Genomic DNA, 13,636 nt, shown 5'->3' on the forward strand with positions numbered 1-13,636 from the left:
CATATTATAGGACATTTATATTTTTTTGACATTTTTAAATTTCTTTTTTCTTTTTTTATTGTTGTTCAAGACAGCTGTCTCCATTTTTCTGCCACTACATTCCTCCACCTCACACACCCCCACCTCAAGTGGCTAATATATGTAGAACTGTGCTTCAGGTTTATGGTGATATATTTGCTAACTTTAAAATGAAAAATTATAACAGAGGCAAGAATCAGAAATGCAGGTAGTATTGTAAAATTGTGGAGGAAGGGATGATGAGTATTTAGAAAGGCTTCATGAGGGAAATGGGATTAATGATGGGCATTGTAGAATGAACAGAACCCTAACAGGGTCAAAGGGCAGGGGACATCCCACCCTGGGGCGTGTTATACGGTACTCAGGTGCAGCAGAGGGGAAGGAAGTTCATGGTAGCCTCTCCCGGAACTAGCACAGTCTCATGTAGCAAGACAGTATACTTCCATGATGAATATAGTGGGGCAGGAGGAGGAGTGAGAAAGGTAGGCAAACACCTGGTCCAAAAGGTCTTAACTCCCTGGCTGTAGTATCTCTGGCTAATTTTGGCGGTAAGAAGCTGATGGACCCTTTTAAGCAAAGCAGTGACCAGACTTGGTTTTGGAGTTAAATGCACCAGTGGGAAGCCTGGAGCAGACAGGTCAGAGACTGCAGAGAGCCCCGTGCACTGGGGGCCCAGTCCATCCCCAGGAGTGAGAAAGGATGAGGGCATTGCCTGCCTGGGTGTTGTCAGTGGGCAGGATGAGAGCAGCCCATTGCAGAGATTCGGATGACACCGAAACAGTGTATTTGATAACTGGATGAGGGAGATGAAAGATGATGAGCAAAATCAGATATTCTGAGCTTTCTATTTAGATAACCGAAATAACTAATTCAGGAGGAGGAACACATGGGGAGAAAAATAAAAATTCGCTGTGGGTTAGATATGAGACATCTGTGGAGAAGTGCCCAGCAAATGTAAAAGATGTGTGTGTGAAGCTTAGGGTAGAGAGAGCGAGAGACAGAGTTGGAAATCATTTCAGTGAGTTATCAGATTCTTCAGAACATCAGTGAGAAACAACTGAGGGAAAACAAGAAAGCAATAATAATGAGACTGAGGATAAAAGCTTAGAAAATGCCTAATGCAAAATGTGGGAGAGGAGAAAAAGACTGAGAATTAGGAGTAAAATGGATGCTTGGTTATCATATTTTGAGGTTCACGTGGGTTGAAAACTAGACCCTCCCCATTTTCCCCACCACACTGGGTGCCCCTGAGGCCACACACTGCTGTATATGCAGATGGGAATCCTCTGGAGTCCCTTTTCTCCCTCTTAAAAGAAAACAACAACAACAACAACAACAACATAGAACTTTTTGTTTGGAAGAGATACCAGATGGGAGAAATTCAGTCCAAATCGACTTCTCTCCCCTCTATCAGCCCACTCTTCTCCAACAGTACGATTTTGAAATGGAAGTGAGAGATAAAGTCTGGGTTAACATTTAATTTGAAATTTCAAATGCTAGAAGCATTTGATTATTTAACTTACAGGAATTTAAATCTTTTTGACAGTGATATTTATAAATTAATTAACTTTTTCTGCGAACGATGACACTCTCTGTTAATATTGTTCTCTTCACTATAGTTTGATTTTAGGGGCCTGTGTGCTATTACTATATTCAGGATTTGATCAGTTATAATGTCAGATTTGGCATACAGAATTTTTGTCACTGGAAAGAACCTCTTTTTAAGTGTTTAAAATTAACATATTCCCCCAAACTGGATGTAAGAAAACATATTGTGCAACTTCACATTAATAATTTTATTAGAATGAAGAATATGAGCCACACATGCTACTTTCATTAGTATGTGGTTCCAGCTGCATTTTAGTGAAAATAGAATTCCTAAAATAAAGTTGAATGAACCATCTGTTTTAAGGAAAGCAAGCAGAAAAAAAAGTAGAAAGTAGACCATTACTGCTGTTACTCACGTTGCAAATACTGCTGAGCACTCCATCAGAGGCAAAGCCTTGCTACCCCAGGAATCCATGGGTTGAAGCACATATGGTTTCTCTGTGATATGCTGATAATATTCTTCTTGTCTGGTGCTATTATTTACATTATAAATGCTTATGTGAGAATTCAGAGACCTCATTTGTTATATATATCCACTCGTGCAATGGAATTGGCTTGTATAAGCTGAAGAGATCTGGCAGTTAAATTTTTAAAATATTTGCCCTGACTGGTATGGCTCAGTTGACTGAGTCCTGGACTGCAAACCAAAGGGTCGCAGGTTCAATTCCCAGTCAGGGCACTTGCCTGGGTTGCAGGCCAGGTCCCCAGTAGGGAGCACATGAGAGGCAACCACACATTGATGTTTCTTTCTCTCTCTTTCTCCCTCTCTTCCCTTCTCTCTAAAGTCAAATAAAATATTTTTTAAAAGTTTGTAAGGTGGTTGTTAAACACATCTATTATTAAAATTTAAGTTGTAGAAACATGTAAGTACATAAATGATACACAAGGCAATGTATTCTTAAAACTCATCACTTTCTAATTATTTTACTGTTAACTATGTTCTTGGTGTTACTTATGCCTATTATTTCTCTCTGAGGGAGATACTAGACAACATGTCACTGCACGCTTAATTCTGTGTTAAGTGTCTGTGTTTTAGTAGCTTGAAATTGTCCGTTGTGGGAGTGTTTACATCACAGAACTTTGGTGAATGCTCCAAGTCACAGCTACCACGCTGGGAGGCAGTCATTCAATGTTTAGCAGTGCAGATGAACCCAAGATTCATTCTCAAAGCCACAGGAGTTTGCCTGAGGGTTGAGCACTCCATTTAGAATAGGTTGAGCCATCATGTGTTTTATTGTGGCAAGAGAACTTGGGCCTGACATATCCTGGAATTTTGGAATATCAAGACAATAATTTATTTCAGTGAGCCTTGCAGGATAACAACGGGAATAGGTAGATTGCATAGCAAAAATAAATAATTGATCTTGAAAGATGTCATAGGATTTCAACATAATTCTCTTGATTTTATTTTTCACACGCAGTTTTTAGATTTGGGGGCTTATTCTGGGGAAGGGATGCCAAATGGCTGGGTTGTCTATCTTTTGCAGTGGGGGGTGGGCAGCAATCTTGTCTCAATCTATGACTACAGGCAGTACAAGCTGTGCACATGGTTTCGATGGGTTGGGGTAAAACTGGTGAAACTCCGTGTGTGTTTTTTGTAAGTCTTTTGGCTTTATTTTCTGTATTCACCAAATGTAGTTCATGAGATGTAATCCTGACAGCTTTTTCTCTCCCTACAACGTTGTTAGCAAAAAGTAAAGGTCAGAGTCTTCTATCTAATCATGAAAATAGAGCTCATCACAACACGCGATCTCTTCTGCAAATGTTGCGATCCCTGTGAAGGAAACATTTTTGTGTAAACTCTTTGAGCTTCCATTTGAGGTTTTTCCTTTCTAGAACAGTCATTTAAAAAAATTGTCTATAAAATGACTTCTGGAAAAAAGAAACTGTGAGGGGAAATTTAATAGGAGTTTTTATGAACATGAAAATTTTATTCTAAGGATTCAAGAGAAGGATGACTACTCTCATTTTCCACAGAGGAAAAGAATTAAGTGACATGAAAGGAAAGCATTTCTCATTGTAATAAAACTGTTAACATTTCAGAATCAGTTACATAGTGAAATTATGTAATCTGCTCTGGGAATCTAAACACTGGATCCAGGGTCAAGATTGACGTGCGTGTGATCTGGAGTTGATCACTGTGGCGTAAAACAGATAAATGCTAAACCTCACTTGTAGGGTGGAGACTTAAAACATAAATTGGAATGTCGGCTCTTTGAAGAGCACATTGTGCTTAACTTTGTGGCCTTGTAAAGAAATAGAAAACACAGACTTGTATACTTATTACATATAAATACATACAAATACATATAATATGCTAGCTAAATGTTGCTAACCTCAATTTAGTTTTTAAGTCATTATATGACAATGGTAAATGTAATTATATAACAAAATCTTATGAATCTTGCTGTCTAGATACTGGGTTTGCATTACTACGTAGGAAAAACAAAAGCATTTGGTAAAACTAAAGTTGCAGTGTTTGGAATAGTTCATAAGTGTTTTTAGCTGCCACCTTTTAGATTGTCAGTATTTTGATGTATTGTTTTTATATTCTCAGTTACTGATAAACATCAGTTCAAACCAGAACAGACGTTATATAGGTTTCGTTATGATGATGGAACATTTTATCCAAGAAATGAGATGCAGGATGTGATTTCAAAGGTAAGAGCTTCTACAACCTTTAATCAATAGCAGAATTCATGTCGTAGTTTGGCGAGATAAAATGCTGTTGAAAGACTTAAAATATCCTCCTGGTACAGACAATTAGTAAATGGCAAACCTCTCAATTTCTTCTTGCTATTTCAAGAATTCTAATGTTAGGTAATTTTTTCATTGTCTTACCTAGTTTTCAATGGAAGTAATGCAATCATATCATTCAGAAGGTTATATCCATTCAAAGCTATTTTACGTGTAGTAATAAGTGGCCATGATGCATGAATAAATAATAAATAGTACAGATACATAAATTAATGTAATATCATTTTTATTTGTATATGCAAGAAGATTTATATTGACATGCAGTGAACCAGTAGTATGATATATTGCTGCATAGATTTATTTATTTTTTATATTATAGCTTAATATTTTATATTTTATACAAATATACTTAGTATTTTACAAATATACTTTATAATATTAAGTATATATTTTACAAATATATATGTAATCTTTTATATAAAATATTAAGCTATAAGTTTTGTATTTTATATTGTAAATATTTGTATGTTTAGGAAAATTTTAAAAACCCTTTGTGTATATATATATGTCATGTATATGACAAACTCATAGCAAAATTTACTCCTATTTTTTAATGATTTAAGTCCTTTTATCTCTATAACTTACAACATATGTATTGCATTATAAAATGTAACATTTGCATAACATATGAGGTTGAGATTTTGTAATGATTCCAAAATGTTAACAGTAAATAAATACATTTATTTCAAAATGTCATTGGTTTTTTTTCTTTGAATGATCTTACTTGCTTTTGACATATCTTTATTTTACAATAGGGTGTACGGTTATATTGCCGTCTTCACAGTTTATTTACTCCAGTGATAAGGTGAGTCTGGTTTCAAAATTATGGGCAACTTTTATGGAAATATTTATATTGCATATTAGGTAAATATTATCCAGCTAAAAAACACGATGGTGTTTTTTTCTCAAAGTGAAAATTTTACTTTTAAAGATTAAGTAATAATTTATCTTAAAATATGCATACATTTTCTGAGGCTCTAATACATAGTTTCTTCCACTCTTTTTATTTTAATTTCTAAAATTATTTGCCTTCAATTCACTATCAATTATTGACTTCATAATGAAATGGTTCATATTCTGTTAACATTTAATAAATAATAGTTGATTGGGAGAGGATTTGGGGGTATTATTTACTATAAATATTTACCATTATGATTACTTGTATATTAAATTTTAAATTAAATTGCATAATTCAATTTTGAGTGTGCATTTCCTTCTAGTGATCTTTTATTCAAAGGAAAGATTTTATACTTAAAAATTAAGAATTACTTTGGAGCCTTGGCTGGTGTGGCTCAGGGTTGAGCACCAGCCTGTGAACCAAAGGGCTGACGGTTTGAGTCCCAGTCAGGGCTCATGCCTGGGTTGCGGGCCAGGTCCCCAGTAGGAGAGGCAACCACACATTGATGTTTCTCTCCCTCTCTTACTCTCTCCCTTCCCCTGTCTAAAACATAAAGAAATAAAATCTTAAAAGAATCACTTTGAAGTTAATAAGTATAACTTAATAATGTTATTCTCCTTTATGTTTTTCCTTCTGAAGAGCTATGCCTTTTATTTTTAAGTGGAATCAGAATTAATTTTCAGTTTGTCTCTTTAGAAAAACAGCAGAAAACTCAGTGTTACAATGATTAAAAATAGAGGAGACCATTAGCAGTATCACTGTGCTTTGTAATATACACTGATGTACACTAACTGATAGAATATGATGTTGAACTAATTTCAGAAGGCCAGATATGATTCAGAGGTTATTGACAAACATATTTTTCAGGCAAAAAATATAGATGTACAATTTCCAGAATGAATAAAGAGGCTTTTCAATTGTGGCTATAGAATTCAGATGTTTGAAGTACACTGTTTCTAGTTTTCTTTCTGATTTCCAAGTCCAAGGAAATACAGAGCTTAATTAAACATAAAAACATCTCAGAAGTTGCTGTTTGAGTGTATCGGATCGCCCACTGATGTTTCGGAGAGAACACACTGCAGGGTCTAGGGGATGCCAGGGGATCTCACTCATTACTCTGGAAGTGCCCTCGCCGCTTTCATAGGCAGGCTTCACAAGGTGAAAAGAGGAAAAAGAACCATTTGTGGATTCTCTGGCACAGATGCCCTGCAAATATTTTGAATAATTTAATACTAAAAGGAGTGTGTTTAACTCATGAGCAAGTAGGTACTTAATTTTCTCTCTTAAACTAATAGAAAACAATAATAGTTAATTTTTATGTCATCTGCGCAGATATTGAGTTTGTATGTGAGAAAATGTGTTCTGAAAATATATTTTAGCCATATGGGATTTCTTATCAAGAAGTTACACTTGGTAAGAGCTGATAAGAAAGAATTGTTCTTTGGCTAAAAATGACAATTGTTTATGAGTTGTCCAGGGAAAATTTATGGGAAAAAACCATAAAACAGATGGAATGTATGATAGTTAGGCTTTTAATATGTATGAACTCGCTTATGAAAGAAATTACTTGGGTGAAGAACCCACAAACCAACATATGGCCTATAATAGATTTATTTTTTTCTTCCTAATTCTTTCTTGGGTGGTAAGGTATCAACAAAGAGATAGATTTTAAAAGATTATTATTGAAATCTCAGAAATTTCAACCATATTTCAGGGAGTTCTTTATTAAAATGGATAAAATGATACATATATTAATTGTAATTACCTGACCAAAGGTAGAGAACTCTGAATGTAGCAAGTAATTATTCATTAGCTTCAAGTTGTTTATAATTTGGGTTTTTGATTATTTGAAAAGACTGTCACTTTCTTATTCCCTTTTGATCCAGGCCTGCAAACTCAATGTAGTACAGACTCTTGCCTTCAGGGTCTAGTTCTGATCACCAGCACTTTGTTGTATCGAACCAAAATTGAGTGATTTCTCAGATCTGGGAAGTCTACTGAAAGGAGTCTGCTGTGGGACAGTTGATTACTTTGGTTCCCTGGGGATGTGACATGCTCATGACCAAATGAATGACACAGTTCTCAGTGTATTTACCATAGGACAGGCCTACAGTCTTTTACTGTAGCCAAGCTAAGTAAACGGTCCTTCAGAGCAAGTACCGCCTTCCCAGAGAGGTCAGGGTCCAGAGTTAAATGGTTGCTTTCTTCTCCACATTTAGAGAGGTTTTGCAGAATCTATCTTGATTTAAAGGGAAAAATCTATTCTATTATTCTTTTACCAGTGAGATATTGTATTTTTACTAAGTTATTAGCAGGTAACCTAGCAGTAATAATCTACTTGGATTTAAGAAAATTCGAAAGAAGAAGTGTCCTGCTTTGGTATCACTGAGGGTCTCCTCTACTGGTAGGAGCTGATGGAAGAGTTTTCAGGTGTTGTGCAGACCTTGTAAACCCCTCTTATTTACACATACTGTGGACAGTCAATTCAGACTGCACTGAGTAAATGTTCCTGTTGCACGAACTAAATGGAATGTTTCCCTGTGCTCACTTATCTCCTTCCTTAATGGTTTTGGTTTCTCTCTTTCTTTTTTTGTAGAGATAAAGATTACCATTTAAGGACCTACAAATCTGTAGTCATGGCCAACAAACTGATAGACTGGTTAATTGCTCAGGTAAGTAGACAAATAGAAGTTGTTGAGTTATGGTCATTGTTGATGAGAGCTTGAGCATGTGATTTGGGTATTTTTTTAAATCCTTACGTGCAGATGAGACACAGTGAGATGACTTGACCAATGCATGCAGCTAATATGAAGCCATTAGGATTTGAACCTACTTAATTTATCTGACTTCAGGGTCTTCAGGCCTCATTTTTATGCTATGTCATCTTTCAAGAATATATTCCTGTTTTTAAATTATCAGATGAAATAGATAAAAAATGACATGTCATTTGAATACCACTGAAAAGAAACAATGGACGTATACAAAATTTTTTGCTTGTTTTGTTCACTAGTTTGTTTTAAAGTATCTTTTTATTAGTCCTAGCAAGTTATTCTTTTCTTCCTATGCCTTTTTCTCTGTTAGATAATAATTATGTTTTCATACTATGAACTTCAGCAACTACCTCCATTCATTTTAAATAGGAAAGTACAAAATTTGTTTTTGTGATTTTATTCCGTTTCTTAGAATATGGGAGCCAGGAAAATGGTGTTTGCTGATCAGGGTATCTCACCCATCATAATAGATATTCAAGTATAAATTTATTTAAATGTTTTGTTATACTAGATCAACTAATAAATGGTCAAATATTTTCTTTTGACTAAGAAAAGTTATATCTACTGTGATAGAACATACTATTTTGGAAAACAGAATGTTGCTTTGTTGAAATATTGTCATTGTGTTTGGGTATGTAAGTCAATTTCATAAACAGTTTCACTGTTTTGTTATTAAAGAAAGTGGCCTACTTACTGTTACAGGCGAATAATAACATTTGATACTAATCATAAAGGTGTTTTTGTTTAAAATGTTAATGTTTAACTCACATGTGCTTATGTATATGCATTTTGAGATTTGTATTGTTAATATTAAATTCTAAACTATCCAAGACCACCTATGTTTATATTTTATGGCACTTGAACTTATTCTATTTAGAAGGTAAGATTTTTTATTAAACCGACAATTACCTTCAGATAAAACTAATTCATCACACAATGTGTTTACTAGGTCAGAGCCTTTTCTATGGCTGATGTGTGTCATTGGAATAGGTTCTGGACTTGACATCAGAGTTGGGATTTCACATAGGGACTACAATGCAACAGGATTCACATGAACTTGTACTATATGTTGGTTATGTGAGAAAACTGAAGAATATTTGTTTGAAATAAAAGCTGGTGGTGAATAAATATTTAAACTTCTGACTTGGGAAGTCAGTTGTCATCATTTTTTTTTTCCGTTTGGCATTTTTACTTTTCAAGTGTGAGCATTAGAAGAATAGAGTAAGTTGTTCAAAACCTGGACCGAGTTGCAAGTATTTTTCTTCAGGTTTGCTTAGTGGTCCATTATGAGCATGTCTGTGGGAATTGCAGTGGACCTGGGACTCAGTAGCCCGGAGTCTGATGGCAGCTCTGTTGCTAAGCAGTTCTGCGAACTTGGACAAGGCACTCACTCTCTCTAGATTGTATTTTCACGTTTGCTACTTACTGTGGTAGCTACACGTGTCATCTCTTCTCCATCCCATAAGTGTTATGATTCTGATATTGTGAAACTTACTCAAATGTAAGCATCAGACATGATTAACTGTTATTGCTTAGCTTCAGATTAGGAAAACATGGGCTGGCCTTGAGTATGAAAACAAAATAATGAAATGACAAGAGAATAATAAAGTTCTAATGTAAAGTGTAAGGGTCTCTTTCCACCAATACTCGCAAATGCTAATAAAGCAGCTAAATTTCATAGGCTTAATTGATTTGGAGAACTTTAGAGGCCAGAATACAGAACTATTCCCAGTATGCTAGTCTGTGTATTGTTTGGAGTATAGTCTGCATCAGACAGGTTTTCTGTTCTTCTGCAGTATATTGTACAGTGTCATCTTGGAAAATATGGTAACTCTTGTTTCTTCTCAATACATTTTTCACTCGCTGTTGTGCTGCTTCCAGTACAATATGGTGTATAGTAACATATTCCGTGAAATCAACTCCTTATATAGCGAGTGCATTAATGTACTTCTCAAACATCATTTAAATCACGCAAGTTGTGATTTGTTAATGGGCCAGTCATATTTTATAATTAAATAATGCTTTTCTTCTTCACAACCACAGTCATTTCTGTTGTGTCCCTTTTAATGCTCACCTGTTCTATGTGGCACAAATAGGATCTTTATGAGGCATATGGATACCAAAACATTTTAGATCATATTTTTTGCATGTCAATTGAATAATCAGTCAAATGTCAGTGATTAATAAAAAAGCTCTTACGGTAAGTTTAACAAGTGCTTTGATGATTAAAATAAAACAAACCAGCAAAACAGGAAGTAGGCATGAGTCCTGCCTTTAAGTGGACTGATACAATTTTTTTGTATCCTCTAAGACTGTGCTCCCGTGTCATCTCCACCAGGGAGTTTTGCGGGTTCTCTACCCTGGGCCCAGGGTCCTCTTCTGTGGCCCCAGTTTCCCGGGTGTATCTGTCTTAACAAATACCGTAAATATACTGAGAGTGTCCTAATGTGCACATTTCTAAGGATAGAGACCTGTTTAACCTTTTTCTAGGTACTTAGTACTAGGTACTAAGGGCAGTACCTAGTATAATGTCTCATTGGTACTTATTATAGACCACATGTTGAGTGGCCACATCCTTCACTAGATTTGAATTTCTTGAGGGCAGGAAAGTATTTTATGTTTGAATGTTTTACTGTATTATCTCTAGCAGTTGGCATATTATGTGGCAAAAATATAAATATCTTTCAAATGAATGCATAAAAGTTACCTAACAGCTAGAATTTGAAAAGGACACAGATGCATTGTCTGCAGATACAGATTGTATTTTGTTAGTTAACCAAAAGATTAGTGAGGGTAGGAGGTGTCCCAGCATGAGGTGCAATTGTCTTAGTCCTTGATAGACAGAGGGCTTAGCATTTAAATGGGTGAAGGGTAGGGAGAAGGGCATTGTAAGTATGAGTAATTACATGAGTGAAAGCAAGGAGGAAAATAAGCACAGAATTCAGGCAAGAGTAGGGCCCAACTTGGCTAGAAAAAGGTGTGCCTATTTAGAAAGCAAAGCTAGAGAGAGAATGAAGCCAGGATATGGATGTCCCTGAAAGTCAAATAGAAAATTTTCATATGTTATGATTGCAAAAAAGAGAGCCTGTTTAAAAGTTTTGGAATGTGACATTTCTGTGTAATAAAATTCAATTTTGTAACAGCATATGTTGGAAAAAGTACCAAAAATTATGATAATCTTAGATGCAGAAATGCTAAAGTGTTGACACAGACATGGATGGACAGAGAGGGGAGAAGATAGATTAGGTAAAGTACCCTAGTGCTAAAAGGACTGGGGAAAAATGAGATAATATGTAGAAAGCACTTCTTAAAATGTAAAACATACTAATCTAGGGTATATGCACACACGTGCATATACACTTACATTTTTGTGTATATTCATCCATACTTAATGAATAAAGTAGGTACCATGACAAAAGGTTGCATTGGGCTTTCTTTCTGGGTTCAGTTATATGTTCTGAATTTTTTTTAGGCAAGATAATGAGAGAGAAGCTTCCATTTGCTGGCTCAGCCAAACAATTTACTCTAAGGGTCTTACCAGCCAGTCACCCTAGATTAGTAGGTTTTTTTAGGGTTTTTTAAAGAGCAAAGCCATTTGGTAGAAGGGAAGTGATAGCTAAGATCATGCATAATGATTTACTTACCCTTATTTCATATGATTTCATTGTACAGGATATTTCCTTGATGTAAAATGGGGATACAAGATTGAAGAAATATGAGAAAGGAATCATTTTTGGTAGCAATAAATTTTAGGCACTTCAGATGTTTTCATATTTCATAAAGCATGGTTTTTCTCAAGAATATTAATGTGAATGGGATATGTTTTCATTATCGAGTGAATGTTTTCTCACAAATATATATGTTTATATATATATTTATATATATTTATAGTGAGCTTATGAAAGCAATATATACCATAATATATGAATGACTTTGTCAGCTTAGTGCTAATAAAGATGCAAGCTTTCGGTTGCCTGTTAACCTGTACAGTGCTTTTATGGTTAACAGGGGGATTGCCGTACCAGAGAAGAGGCAATGATATTTGGCACTGGACTCTGTGACAACGGATTTATGCACCATGGTAGGAAGGTTTATTCTGGGAGCTTACAGGTGTATGTTACTGTTCTGTTTTTGTTAAGACTGGGAATATCTCAGTGTTCCAGCGAAGTCATTTAGAGACGGACCAGCAAGACTGTCTGGGCCTTGCCATGTGTGCATGTGGGGTCACCACATCTGCATTATGTCCCGGTTGCCATGACTACTCTTCCTTTTTTTTTTCTAGAATAGAACTGATTCCAGAAGAGCAGAGGCTCAAGCTCAGATGTTTTTAAGAAAAATAGATTACATGTGTTGAAACTATTTCAGATCAGACTCATTTTTTCTGAATGCTAGACTATATTAAAATGATTCAGTGAGGGTTATGTATAGTTACATATTTATTCTGAGTTTTTATAAAAGTATTTTAAACTTATATCAGAACAAAATAATAAATCTCTGGAAGAAATCTGTTTTTTGGGCTAGTAATTAAAGATTGATTTTCTTGTTTGAAGACTTAATTTCCCATATGTTTATAAAAAATAGCATCTTAGCTTTTCCTCTGTATAACATCTTAGAGATTTCATAAACCTAAACAATCTATTTTGATTGCTTATGTGTGTGTGGGTATAGATATACACACATATATATTTATAGACCTGTATTTGATAGCACTTGTCAAATATTTGATACCTATTTGGCAGTTACTTTCAAAAGGTTGTTACCTTTTTATGAAGAAGAAACTATAGCAAAAGTTACAGCAGTTTTGACTGCATCCTTGGTTATTGCATATTTCTTTGGGAATTCCATCACATTCCGCTTTCTCTAGAGCGCAGTGTCAGTTGTGATGTAGAAATATTGATCCTTGAAGAGTGAACCATTGAATGAAAGCAATGATATCATTCTAGGGAATTAAAACTATAATATCAAGCTGAAAACAAGCAGTAATAAATAAGCAGTAATCTGAATTCAACACAATTTAAAATGTTGAGTTACATACAACAGAGGTTTTTCCTGTGACAGTCTCTGTCAGTAAAGCACAACCAGTTCAACTCTCACCTAGGCTTCCTGGTGTCTTCTTCTCCTGCCCATTTTACACAGACCATTTCAGGGAGGAAAACTGTAGTGACGCATCGTGTGTGTGAGTTTTGGAGAACTCCTTATGTCATGTGGATAAGACCTAACTCACTCTCACGTATATTCTCATTTCTGTTGTTAGCTATGACTTGTGTTTCTTTTTAACTTGTGGTCCATAATTTCATCTATTAACTCACATTGCCAGCCCATCTTTCATACAACGATCAATACATACAATTACCTGGTCGATAATTACTGTTTGGAACTCTATGGAAATAATGAAATAAATAGCTATCATCTTTGATTGATTACTACATGCCAAGTTATTTACATTATTACCTCATTTTGGTTTTGTGCAACATTATGAAGAAGGTTTTATGGTGCGTATCTCACAGATGAAGAAACTGAAGTTCAAAGAGTTTCTGTAACTTTCCCAATGTTAAACCAGAATCAGGCCCAGACCTGGAATGTA

The 13,636-nt window shown here is 35.1% G+C and overlaps 1 protein-coding gene across 1 annotated transcript in view; it reads left to right on the forward strand.

The window, feature by feature from the left end:
- Positions 1–13,636, forward strand: part of PREX2 (phosphatidylinositol-3,4,5-trisphosphate dependent Rac exchange factor 2) — a 226,933-nt gene that overhangs the window by 93,941 nt on the left and 119,356 nt on the right. Inside the window, exons 12-15 of the mRNA XM_037058677.1 lie at positions 4,184–4,287; positions 5,139–5,188; positions 7,878–7,953; positions 12,061–12,133. Coding sequence (XP_036914572.1) covers positions 4,184–4,287; positions 5,139–5,188; positions 7,878–7,953; positions 12,061–12,133 — 303 coding nt within the window. The remainder of the gene's footprint in view (positions 1–4,183; positions 4,288–5,138; positions 5,189–7,877; positions 7,954–12,060; positions 12,134–13,636) is intronic.

This window comes from Sturnira hondurensis, unplaced genomic scaffold (assembly GCF_014824575.4).
Source record: "Sturnira hondurensis isolate 20B ecotype Veracruz unplaced genomic scaffold, ASM1482457v3 Scaffold0010128, whole genome shotgun sequence".
NCBI lineage: Eukaryota > Metazoa > Chordata > Mammalia > Chiroptera > Phyllostomidae > Sturnira > Sturnira hondurensis.